The 12955-nt window shown below is 47.7% G+C and overlaps 1 protein-coding gene across 9 annotated transcripts in view; it reads left to right on the plus strand.

Moving 5' to 3' along the window:
• ncor2 (nuclear receptor corepressor 2) overlaps positions 1-12955 on the plus strand; it is a 418107-nt gene that overhangs the window by 129581 nt on the left and 275571 nt on the right. For all 9 annotated transcript variants that reach the window (XM_087999801.1, XM_087999810.1, XM_087999806.1 and 6 more), the window contains exons 8-10: positions 533-585; positions 6455-6521; positions 7613-7785. In XM_087999801.1, the coding sequence (XP_087855927.1) occupies positions 533-585; positions 6455-6521; positions 7613-7785 (293 nt within the window). The remainder of the gene's footprint in view (positions 1-532; positions 586-6454; positions 6522-7612; positions 7786-12955) is intronic.

The following is a 12955-nucleotide window of genomic DNA, read 5'->3' on the forward strand; positions in this document are numbered from 1 at the left end:
TCAAAATCCAAATTGTGTGTTTGTTAAACTTGTTACCAAATGATTCAGAGAGTGAATTCCAATCCTAATGTAAGAACTTGATTTCAGTTTAAGTTATTTGGAAATAAAATGTCTATATCAGAGAAAATGACCATGCAGCTGCAAAAATCCAATTGGTTCATTCTTATTTAAGACCTTGTCCAGTCTCTCATGGTTTCATTCTTCTCTGAAGTGGCCAGTGAACATCAGCAGCAGGCACATCCCGAGAATGAACCGTGCAAACAAAGTTTTGTCTTTTACTAAAAATAAGCTTGAGTTTGTTTGGTTGATTTCCCATCAGCAGTTTGTGGTTACCAGATGAGTGATTTGAATATGTTAACTGCTATCACTCATAAAAGCAGCAGCTCTGATATTTTCAGAGTGTGCGGTCTCTCAGATATCGCCACATCTCGGGATGTGGGAGAGGAGGGCTGTCACCAGCACAGCTCAAAAGAAACTATCCTCTCGGGAACCTGAACAGGTTGTTATTTATCTTCTCTTTTTCTTTTAACAGCCTTTATATAATCAGCCATCAGATACCAAGCAGTATCATGAGAACATTAGGATGTGAGTTTGAATTTATTTCACTGGTTTTCAATTATATTGCAACTTGCACCTTGATGATAATTGAAGGGTAGATTGGGGAACTGGTTAAAGTGAGAGATCTTGCTGTTTCTGAGATTAGAAACATTAGCACCAAGAAAGGCCATTCAGTCAATCCTACTCTTTGAAAGAGTAACACAGTTAGCCCTGCCCTTCCTGCTCCTCCCTGTGGTCCTGCAGGATTTCAATTCCAGGTGTTTATTCCATTTCTTTTTGAAAGGTGTTATTGAATCAACTTTCCTTTGGAAACCCAGATTATTCACAGTTATTATGTCTAAAAAAGTTTAGTCCATTTTTCTACAGAAGAGATAGAACATAGAACATAGAACATAGAACAATACAGCACAGAACAGGCCCTTCGGCCCACGATGTTGTGCCGAACATTTGTCCTAGCTTAAGCACCCATCCATGTACCTATCCAATTGCCGCTTAAAGATCACCAAAGATTCTGACTCTGCCACTCCCACAGGCAGCGCACTCCATGTCCCCACCACTCTCTGGGTAAAGATCCTACCCCTGACATCCCCCCTATACCTTCCACCCTTCACCTTAAATTTATGTCCCCTTGTAACACTCTGTTGTACCTGGGGAAAAAGTTTCTGACTGTCTACTCTATCTATTCCCCTGATCATCTTATAAACCTCTATCAAGTCACCCCTCATCCTTCGCCGCTCCAATGAGAAAAGGCCTAGCACTCTCAACCTCCCTCCCCTAGCTTATCTCTCCACGCTTCATGCTCTCTGCCTTTATTCCTGATGAAGGGCTTTTGACCGAGACGTCGATTTTGCTGAAGCTCCTCGGATGCTGCCTGAACTGCTGTGCTCTTCCAGCACCATTGATCCAGAATCTGGTTTCCAGCATTTGCAGTCATTGTTTTTACCCTATCCTCGTAAGACCTATTCTCCATTCCAGGCAACATCCTGGTAAATCTCCTCTGCACCCTCTCCAAAGCTTCCACATCTTTCCTAAAATGAGGCGACCAGAACTGCACACAGTACTCCAAATGTGGCCTAACCAAGGTCCTGTACAGCTGCAACATCACCTCATGACTCTTTAATTCAATCTCTCTGCTAATGAACGCTAATACACCATAGGCCTTCTTACAAGCTCTATCCACCTGAGTGGTAACTTTCAACGATCTATGAACATAGACCCCAAGATTCCTCTGTTCCTCCACCTCACTAAGAACCCTACCGTTAACCCTGTATTCCGCATTCTTATTTGTCTTTCCAAAATGGACAACCTCACACTTGACAGAGTTGAACTCTATCTGCCACTCCTCAGCCCAGCTCTGCATCATATCTAAGTCCCTTTGCAGCCGACAACAGCCCTCCTCACTATCCACAACTCCACCAATCTTCGTATCGTCTACAAATTTACTGACCCACCCTTCGATTCCCTCTTCCAAGTCACTAATAAAAATTACAAACAGCAGAGGACCCAGAACTGATTCCTGCGGAACTCCACTTGTAACTGGGCTCCAGGCTGAATATTTACCATCTACCACCACTCTCTGACTTCAACCGGTTAGCCAGTTCTCTATCCAACTGGCCAAATTTCCCTCTATCCCATGCCTCCTGACTTTCTGCATAAGCCTACCATGGGGAACCTTATCAAATGCCTTACTAAAATCCATGTACACTACATCCACTGCTCCAACCTTATCCACATGCTTGGTCACCTCCTCAAAGAATTCAATAAGACTTGTAAGGCAAGACCTACCCCTCACAAATCCGTGTTGGCTGTCCCTAATCAAGCAGTGTCTTTCCAGATACTCAAATCCTATCCCTCAGTACTCTTTCCATTACTTTGCCTACCACTGAAGTAAGACTAACTGGCCTGTAATTCCCGGGGTTATCCCTATTCCCTTTTTTGAACAGGGGCACAACATTCGCCACTCTCCAGTCCCCTGGTACCACCCCCGTTGACAGTGAAGACGAAAAGATCATTGCCAACGGTACTCCAATTTCCTCTCTTGCTTCCCACATAATCCTAGGATATATCCCGTCAGGGCCGGGGGACTTGTCTATCCTCAAGTTTTTCAAAATACCCAACGCATCTTCCTTCCTAACAAGTATCTCCTCTAGCTTACCAGTCCGTTTCATACCCTCCTCTTCAACAATACGGTCCCTCTCATTTGTAAATACTGAAGAGAAGTACTCATTCAAGACCTCTCCTATCTCTTCCGACTCAATACACAGTCTCCCACTACTGTCTTTGATCGGACCTACCCTCGTTCTCGTCATTCTCATGTTTCTCACATACGCATAAAAGGCCTTGGGGGTTATCCTTGATCCTACCCGCCAAAGATTTTTCATGCCCTCTCTTAGCTCTCCTAATCCCTTTCTTCAGCTCCCTCCTGGCTATCCTGTATCCCTCCACTGCTCTGTCTGACCCTTGTTTCCTCAGCCTTATGTAAGCCTCCTTCTTCCTCTTTACAAGACATTCAACCTCCCTCGTCAACCAAGGTTCCCTCACATGACCATCTCTTTCCTGCCTGACAGGTACATACATATCAAGGACACGCCCTATCTGTTCCTTGAATAAGTTCCACATTTCAATTACATCCTTCCCTGACAGCCTATGCTCCCAACTTATGCTCCTCAGATCCTGTCTTACAGCATCGTAATTACCCTTCCCCCAATTGTAAAACCTACCCTGTTGCACGCACCTATCTCTCTCTATAACCAAGGTGGAAGTTACAGAATTGTGATCACCATCACCAAAATGCTCACCCACTAACAAGCCCATCACTTGTCCCGGTTTGTTACCGAGTACCAAATCCAATATGGCCTCCCCTCTGGTCGGACAATCTACATACTGAGTTAGAAAAGCTTCCTGGACACACTGCACAAACCCCACTCCATCCAATCTACTTGATCTAAAGAGCTTCCAATCAATATTTGGGAAGTTGAAATCGCCCATGACTACTACCCTGTGGCTTCTGCACCTTTCCAAAATCTGTTTCCCAATCTGTTTCTCCACATCTCTGCTGCTATTGGGGGGCCTATAGTAAACACCCAACAAGGTGACTGCTCCTTTCCTATTTCTGATTTCGGCCCATACTACCTCCAAAGGCAGATCCCCCTCGAACTGCCTTTTTGCAGCCATTATACCATTTCTAATTAGCAACACCACACCCCCTCCTTTTTTACCACCCTCCCTAATCTTACTGAAACATCTGTAATCAGGAACCTCCAACAACCATTCCTGTCCCTCTTCTATCCACGTTTCCGTGATGGCCACAACATCGTAGTCCCAAGTACCTATCCACGCCTTAAGTTCACCGACCTTATTTCTGATACTCCTTGCGTTGAAGTATACACATTTGAACCCCTCTCTGTGTCCGCAAGTGTTCCATGTCAGTGCTACCTTCTCCACAGCCTCCCTACATTCTTGGACATCCTGACAAACAGCTAACCTACTTGCTGGACTATAAGTCCGGATCCCATCCCCCTGCCAAATTAGTTTAAACTCCCCCCGAAGATAGCTAGCAAACCTACCCCCCAGGATATTGGTGCCCTTCTGGTTCAGGTGCAACCCGTCCTGTTTGTACAGGTCCCACCTTCCCCAGAATGCAGTCCAATTGTCCAAATATCTGAAGCCCTCCCTCCTACACCAGCCTTGCAGCCACGTGTTCAACTGCACTCTCTCCCTATTCCTTGCCTCACCGTCACGTGGCACCGGCAACAACCCAGAGATGACGACTCTGTCTGTCCTAGCTTTTAGCTTCCAGCCTAACTCCCTGAGCTCCTGAATGACCTCCCCACCCCTCTTCCTACCTATGTCGTTGGTGCCAATGTGTACCACGACTTCTGGCTGCACACCCTCCCCCTTAAGGATTCTGAAGACACGGTCCGAGACGTCTCGGACCCTGGCACCCGGGAGGCAACAAACCATCCGAGAGTCTCGCTCATGCCCACAGAACCGCCTGTCTGTCCCTCTAACTAGAGAGTCCCCTATAACTAGCGCTCTCCTCCTCTCCCCCTTTCCCTTCTGAGTCTCAGAGCCAGACCTCGTGCCAGAGACCCGGTCGCTGCAGCTTACCCCTGCTAGGCCGTCCCCCCCAACAGTATCCAAAGCGGTATACTTATTGTTTAGGGGAACGACCACGGGGATCCCTGCACTGCCTGCTTCCTCCCCTTCCCATCTCTAACTGTTACCCAGCTACCTATGTTCTCTGGCGTAACTATGTCCCTGTAGCTTCTATCTATCACCCTCTCAGCCTCTCGAATAATTCTCAGTTCATCCAACTCCAGCTCCAGTTCCCTAACACGTTCTGTGAGGAGCAGGAGCTGACTGCACTTCCTGTGAAGTTAGCAGGAGCATCAGTGGTCACCCCTACCTCAAACATCCTGCAGGAGGAACATCCCACTGGCTGCGCTGCCATTACTCTACACTTAGTCTCCAAAACAAGAACACTAAGTAGCTTACCTTTGTTTTTTAGGTTAGAGGAGGAGGGAGAGTGGGAGACAATACACGTGTAGTGTCTCGGGTTCCTTCTCCACTCAAATAACAATTACTTACCTTCCCGACCGGCTCTGCACTCCGATTTCACTTCCGCCCAGCTCCCGCTGCTCTCTGCTGCAAAAAGTATAAAAGGAAAAGTTGCTGTTATATCTATTTTCTTCCTAGAGCAGAATATTCCTGCATGTCTTCAAAGATATTTAAATGAAAATTAATTTATTAAACTAAGTGACTGGGGAGTATAAAGGTGAGTGTCATAGAGACGTACAGCACAGAAACAGACCCCTCGGTCCAACCCGTCCATGCCGACCAGATATCCCAACCCAATCTAGTCCCACCTGCCAGCACCCGGCCCATATCCCTCCAAACCCTTCCTATTCATATACCCATCCAAATGCCTCTTAAATGTTGCATTTGTACCAGCCCCCACCACATCCTCTGGCAACTCATTCCATACACATACCACTCTCTGTGTGAAAAAGTTGCCCCTTTTATATTTTTCCCCTCTCACCCTAAACCTCGTGAGGCTGAGGGCTATATTTTCTTTGTTTTTGTTTAAACAGCTTTAATAAAACGGGTTACTGAGGTGAATGTTTCCAAGACGACGACGAGATGAGGAGGGACGACTCGATGCTCTGATACTTTGTAGATGTGACAACCCTCACCCGCACAGTCCCCTCACCCACTGCAAGCCCCCTCATTTTTCTCCTGCCTACTTGCTCCTCCCAGTCCCCGCACACTCCCCTCTGCACTCCCCACACCTGTCACCCCCCTCACCAATGTGCACCCTCACTACCCCTCATCCTTGTCAATCTCTACCCCCTCACCCCTGCACTCCCCTCATTTCCTCATGCCCTCGCTTCCCTCAACCCTTACTACTCCTCTGTTACTTTCCACCTGCCTCACAACTGTCACTTGCCTCAATCCCCTCACCTTTACCATCATCCCCCTTAAGCATCTCATCATCCAGCTTAACCCCTCATTCTGTGTCGTCATCCCTCACCCTGTCATCACCTCATTCCTCACACATTTGCCCAAGTCCCATCCATATGGCAGCTTCGCACTCGTCAAGAAGCCCAGTGCTCCTTTCCTCTCATCCATGACTCTTTGTGACCTCCCCATGGACCTCTGTGACCCCAGTGACCTTCTGTGACCTCTGTGATTCTCCATGGCCTTCTGTGATCTCCCCGTAACTCTGAGACCACCACAACCCCCAGTGACCCTCTGTGATCTCCTCTGTCTGTTTTCCGTGTGGATCATCAGCGATCGTACGGATCACTGTCCTTTCTCCGTGCGAATCATTTGATGCTGTGTACGGAGTGTTGGCTACTATCAGAGCTTTAAATTTGTTCTCTCGATATTTCAGAAACCAAATGATGAGGAAGCGGTTGATTTTGTATTTCAAACGGAGGAACCATGCTCGGAAACATTGGGTGAGGTTACTTTCCAGTTGCTGATGTCTTTTCTTTTATATCCTCTTACTTCTTGAGATTTGTCTATTTTGCTGTATAATTAAAGTATTAACCGTAAAACTACTTGCTAAATATGTGCAAACCTCAGTCCGGCTGGTTCAAGGGAATCCCAGAATAATACCAATGAAGGATATTCAGCCCATTGTGCAGTTGGTCGCCCCATTCCCCTGAGCTTTCTCTGTCCATAAGAGACTTTGTGAAGAACTTAAATGAGGGTTGGGGATTAGTGAGGAGTTGGAGTGACTAAAACCTTAGGGTTGGGGTGAGGGGGCATTATTAGGGTCAGGGCCATGTTTAGCGTCAGGAGGATATAACGGTATTCCAGGGAAGTCTGTCTCTGCAGACTCCAATATGCAGTCAGTTTGGAATCTCTTGTAATAACAATCTCCACACAATTGCAGAGAAGTTTTCAGCTTTTATTTTTCCACTTTAACTTTTCAGAAATTGGGAGAGTGCACGTGGTATTGTTTCAAACCCAGAACCCAATGTAGAAGAGATGTGGGACCCTGCTTGTAGGTAGTTGCTAAGGCAAAGGTTAGAGGGGCTGAGATTGGCCTGGGACCGCAGGGCCAGGAGCACAGAACTGGGATTATGATCTAGAAATAGTATGTACTTTAACCTGTGCCTGGCTTAAAAACTTTTCTGACAAAGTCATTTCTGCCACTGCTGATCTGGTCTGATTAGCTCCAAGCTCTGTCATGTTAGAGCCATGAGTCGCTGGGACAGATGTGATCAGGAATTCTGGAGCTGCTCACTCTACCTTGGCAGCAGAATTTCTCAGCTTCACAACAAACTGGCAACTTCAGACAATGAGGAACAGTGAGAGAGATGTGGGCCATGATGAGAATAACAGATCAGCAATGCTCTTCGTGAATGGCAGAGCAGGCTGAAGGGACTGAATGGTCTACTCATTTTCGTTATTCCTATGTTTATTGGCATTTCCCCGAACAATGCCTGCTGTTTGAGAGGGAGCAGAGTCAGTGGTCACTTCTGTGCAGTGTTGAAGAGATTGAGAGAATTGTCCCAAAGCCCTATCCTTTCATCTTTTCTAGGAACAGAAATTTTGTCAAAGGTATGACCAGCTGATGGAAGTCTGGGAAAAGAAGATTGAACGCATTGAGAGTAACCCACGGCGACGAGCCAAGGAAAACAAGGTGCGGGAATACTATGAGCGACAGTTTCCAGAGATTCGCAAACAGCGAGAGCTGCAGGAACGAATGCAAAGGTACAAAGTCATAGAGTCCTACAACACAGAGACAGGCCCTTTGGCCCAAACTGGTGTATGCTGACCAAAATGTCCCTGCGCTTGGTCCATATCCTTCTGATGGGACAAAGTGAGGACCACAGATGCTGGAGATCCGAGTCGAGAGTTGGGTGCTGGAAAAGCACAGCAGGTCAGGCAGCATCCGAGGAGCATTCCTGATGAAGGGCTCTTGCCCGAAACATCAATTCTCCTGCTCCTCGGATGATACCTGACCTGCAATGCTTTTCCAGCACCCCAGTCTCAACACATAATCCCTCTAATACTTTCCTATCTATGTATTTGTCGAAATACCTTTTTAAATGTTGTTAAAGTACCCCACCTCAACCACTTCCGATGGCAGCTCATTCCATATGTGTACCACCCTCTGTCTAACAAGTTGCCCCTCAGGTTCCCTTTTATTCTTTCCCCTCTAACCTTAAACTGATGCCGGATCAGTGGTGCTGGAAGAGCACAGCAATTCAGGCAGCATCCGAGGACAGGCAAAATCGACGTTTCGGGCAAAAGCCCTTCATCAGGAATAAAGGCAGAGAGCCTGAAGCGTGGAGAGATAAGCTAGAGGAGGGTGGGGGTGGGGATAGAGTAGCATAGAGTACAATAGGTCAGTGGGGAAGGAGATGAAGGTGATAGGTCAGGGAGGAGAGGGTGGAGTGGATAGGTGGAAAAGGAGCTGGGCAGGTCGGACAAGTCCGGACAAGTCAGGGGAGGTTAGAAACTAGGATGAGGTGGGGGAAGGGGAAATGAGGAAACTGTTGAAATCCACATTGATGCCCTGGGGTTGAAGTGTTCCGAGGCGGAAGATGAGGCGTTCTTCCTCCATGCGTCTGGTGGTGAGGGAGCGGCGGTGGAGGAGGCCCAGCACCTCCATATCCTCGGCAGAGTGGGAGGGGGAGTTGAAATGTTGAGCCACAGGGCGATTTGGTTGATTGGTGCGGGTGTCTCGGAGATGTTCCCTAAAGCGCTCTGCTAGGAGACGTCCAGTCTCCCCAATGTAGAGGAGACCGCATCGGGAGCAACGGATACAATAAATGATATTAGTGGATGTGCAGGTAAAACTTTGATGGATGTGGAAGGCTCCTTTAGGGCCTTGGATGGAGGTGAGGGAGGAGGTGTGGGCACAGGTTTTACAGTTCCTGCGGTGGCAGGGGAAAGTGCCAGGATGGGAGGGTGGGTAAATTTAAGGTCAGGGTGGAATGTGTTGGTGAAATTTACCTGGACCATCTCTGACACCTCCCTCCCCTTCCTGGACCTCTCCATCTCCATCAGTGACGACCAACTTGACACTGACATTTTCTACAAACCCACCGACTCCCACAGCTACCTGGATTACACCTCTTCCCACCCTACCTCTTGCAAAAATGCCATCCCGTATTCCCAATTCCTCCGCCTCCGCCGTATCTGCTCCCAGGAGGAGCAGTTCCACCATAGAACATACCAGATGGCCTCCTTCTTTAGAGACCGCAATTTCCCTTCCCACGTGGTTAAAGATGCCCTCCAACGCATCTCGTCCACATCCCGCACCTCCGCCCTCAGACCCAACCCCTCAAACTGCAACAAGGACAGAACGCCCCTGGTGCTCACCTTCCACCCTACCAACCTTCGCATAAACCAAATCATCCGCCGACATTTCCGCCACCTCCAAACAGACCCCACCACCAGGGATATATTTCCCTCCCCACCCCTCTCCGCCTTCCGCAAAGACTGTTCCCTCCGTGACTACCTGGTCAGGTCCACGCCCCCCTACGACCCACCCTCCCATCCTGGCACTTTCCCCTGCCACCGCAGGAACTGTAAAACCTGTGCCCACACCTCCTCCCTCACCTCCATCCAAGGCCCTAAAGGAGCCTTCCACATCCATCAAAGTTTTACCTGCACATCCACTAATATCATTTATTGTATCCGTTGCTCCCGATGCGGTCTCCTCTACATTGGGGAGACTGGACGTCTCCTAGCAGAGCGCTTTAGGGAACATCTCCGAGACACCCGCACCAATCAACCAAATCGCCCCGTGGCTCAACATTTCAACTCCCCTCCCACTCTGCCGAGGATATGGAGGTGCTGGGCCTCCTCCACCGCCGCTCCCTCACCACCAGACGCATGGAGGAAGAACGCCTCATCTTCTGCCTCGGAACACTTCAACCCCAGGTCATCAATGTGGATTTCAACAGCTTCCTCATTTCCCCTTCCCCCACCTCATCCTAGTTTCTAACCTCCGGCAACACGATCCCCTGACTTGTCCGACCTGCCCAGTTCCTTTTCCACCAATCCACTCCACCCTCTCCTCCCTGACCTATCACCTTCACCTCCTTCCCCACTGACCTATTGTACTCTATGCTACTCTATCCCCACCCCCACCCTCCTCTAGCTAATCTCTCCACACTTCAGGCTCTCTGCCTTTATTCCTGATGAAGGGCTTTTGCCCGAAACGTCGATTTTGCCTGTCCTCGGATGCTGCCTGAATTGCTGTGCTCTTCCAGCACCACTGATCCAGAATCTGGTTTCCAGCATCTGCAGTCATTGTTTTTACCTCTTAAACTGATGCCGTCTAGCCCTCGATTCCCCAATCCGAGGAAAAAGACTGAATGTATTCTCCTTATCCATGCCTGTCATGATCTTATACACCTCTGTAAGGTCTCCACTCACTCTCCTAGCCTGTAAACAAAAAGTCCTAGCTTAGAACATAGAAATGTACAGCACAGAACAGGCCCTTTGGCCCACCATGTTGTGCTGAGATTTAATTCTTATGGAAAATATAGTAACTTAACCTATGCACCCCTCAACTCACAGCTATCCATGTGGATGTCCAGCAGTCGCTTAAATGTCCCCAATGACTCAGCTTCCACCACCATCGCTGGCAACGCATTCACAACTCTCTGCATAGAGAACCTACCTTTGACATCTCCTTTATACCTTCCTCCTAATATCTTCAAACTATGACACCTCGTACCAGTCAGTCCTGCTCTGGGGAAAAGTCTCTGGCTATTGACTCTATCTATTCCTCTCATTATCTTGTACACCTCGATCAGGTCTCCTCTCTTCCTCCTTCTCTCCAGAGAGAAAAGTCTGAGCTTATTCAACCTTTCTTCGTAAGGCAAGCCCTCCAGTCCAGGCAGCATCCTGGTAAACCTGCTTTGCACCCTCTCCAAAGCCTCTGTATCTTTCCTACAGTAGGGCAACAGAACTGGACACAATGTTCCAAGTGTGGTCTCACCAGGGACTTGTAGAGCTGTAGCAAAACCTCGCGGCTCTTGAACTCGATCTCCCTGTTAATGAAAGCCAAAACACCATATGCTTTCTTAACAACCCTATCCACTTGGGTGGCAATTTTGAGGGATCTATGTACTTGCACACCCAGGTCCCTCTGTTCCTCCACACTGCCAAGAATCCTGTCTTTAATCCTATATTCAGCATTAGAGTTCGACCTTCTAAAATGCATCACTTCGCATTTATCCAGGTTGAACTCCATCTGCCATTTCTCAACCCAGCTCTGCATCCTGTCTATGTCACGCTGCAGCCTGCAGTAGCCCTCTATACTACTGACGGTATCTCCAACCTTTGTGTCATTGGCAAATTTACTAACCCACCCCTCAACCTCCTCATCCAAGTCATTTATAAAAAGTACAAAGAGCAGAGGCCCAAGAACAGACCCCTGTGGGACACCACTCAACACTGACCTCCAGGCAGAATACTTTCCATCTACAACCACTCTCTGCCTTCTGTCAGCCAGCCAATTCTGAATCCAGATCGCCAAATCTCCCTGTATCCCATACTTCCTGACTTTATGAATGAGCCTATCATGGGGAACCTTATCAAATGCCTTGCTGAAGTCCATATACACCACATCCACTGCTCTACCGTTGTCGACCTGTCTTGTCACCTCCTCAAAGAACTCAATAAGATTTGTGAGGCATGACCTGTCCCTCACAAAGCCATGCTGACTGCCTTTAATCACACTATGTTTTGCCAAATAGTCATAAATTCTATCCCTCTGGATTCTTTCCAAATCTTTGCTGACCACAGACATAAAACTGACTGGTCTGTATTTGCCAGGGATTTCCCTATTACCCTTCTTGAAACCTTGTCTAACCTCTCCCTATAAATCAGACCATTGAGTCCAGACAACATCCTTGTAAATTCCTTCTGCACTCTTTCCAGTTTAATAACATCCCTCCTGTAGCAAGGTGACCAAATCTGAACAATACTCCAAGTGAGGCCTCACCAACATCTTGTATAATGGCAACATAACTTCCCAGCTTCTTTACTCAGGGTCCTGACTGATGAAGGCCACTGTGCCAAAAGCCAGTGTGCCCTGTCTACCTGTGACTCCACTTTTAGAGAACTGTGAACCTGAACTCCAAGGTCCCTCTGTTCCACTACACCTCTCCAGGCCCTATCATTCACCATGAAATCCCTACCTTGATTTGACTTTCCAAAATATTAAACTCTATTTGCCATTTCTCGGCCCACTAGCCCAGCTGATCATGGTCCTGCTGCAATTTCTGATAGCCTTCCTCACTATCCACGATATCGCTTATTTTAGTGTCATTTGCAAACTTACTATCCATGCCTTGTACATTCTCATCCAAATTATTGATATAGATAACAAACAGTAATGAGCCCAGCACCGACCCCTGAGGCACTCCATTAATCACAGGCTTGCAGTCAGACGAGCATCCTTCCGCTATTATCCTCTGCTTCCTACCATCAAGCCAGTTTTGTATCCAACTTGCCAGCTCCCCCTGGATTCCATGCCATCTAACCTTCCAGAGCAGCCTCCCATGTGGAACCCTATCAAAGGCCTTTCTGAAATCCATATAGACTACATCTACCACCCTGCCCTCATCAATCTTTCTGGTCACTTCATCAATAAAATTTGTGAGTCCCGATCTCCCACTTATAATGCCATACTGACTACTCCTTATCAAACATTGTCTGAAGACATTAAACTCCACTTACAGAATCATAGAGTCATAGAAACGTACAGCACAGAAACAGACCATTCGGTCCAATTTGTCCATGTCGACCAGATATCCCAACCCAAACTAGTCCCACCTGCCAGCACCCGGCCCATATCCCTCCAAACCCTTCCTATTCATATACCCATCCAAATGCCTTTTAAATGTTGTAATTGTAC

The sequence above is a fragment of the Chiloscyllium plagiosum genome, unplaced genomic scaffold (genome assembly GCF_037043375.1).
Source record: "Chiloscyllium plagiosum isolate Xiang-an unplaced genomic scaffold, Cpla_swu_hap1 HiC_scaffold_24, whole genome shotgun sequence".
In the NCBI taxonomy this organism is placed as follows: domain Eukaryota; kingdom Metazoa; phylum Chordata; class Chondrichthyes; order Orectolobiformes; family Hemiscylliidae; genus Chiloscyllium; species Chiloscyllium plagiosum.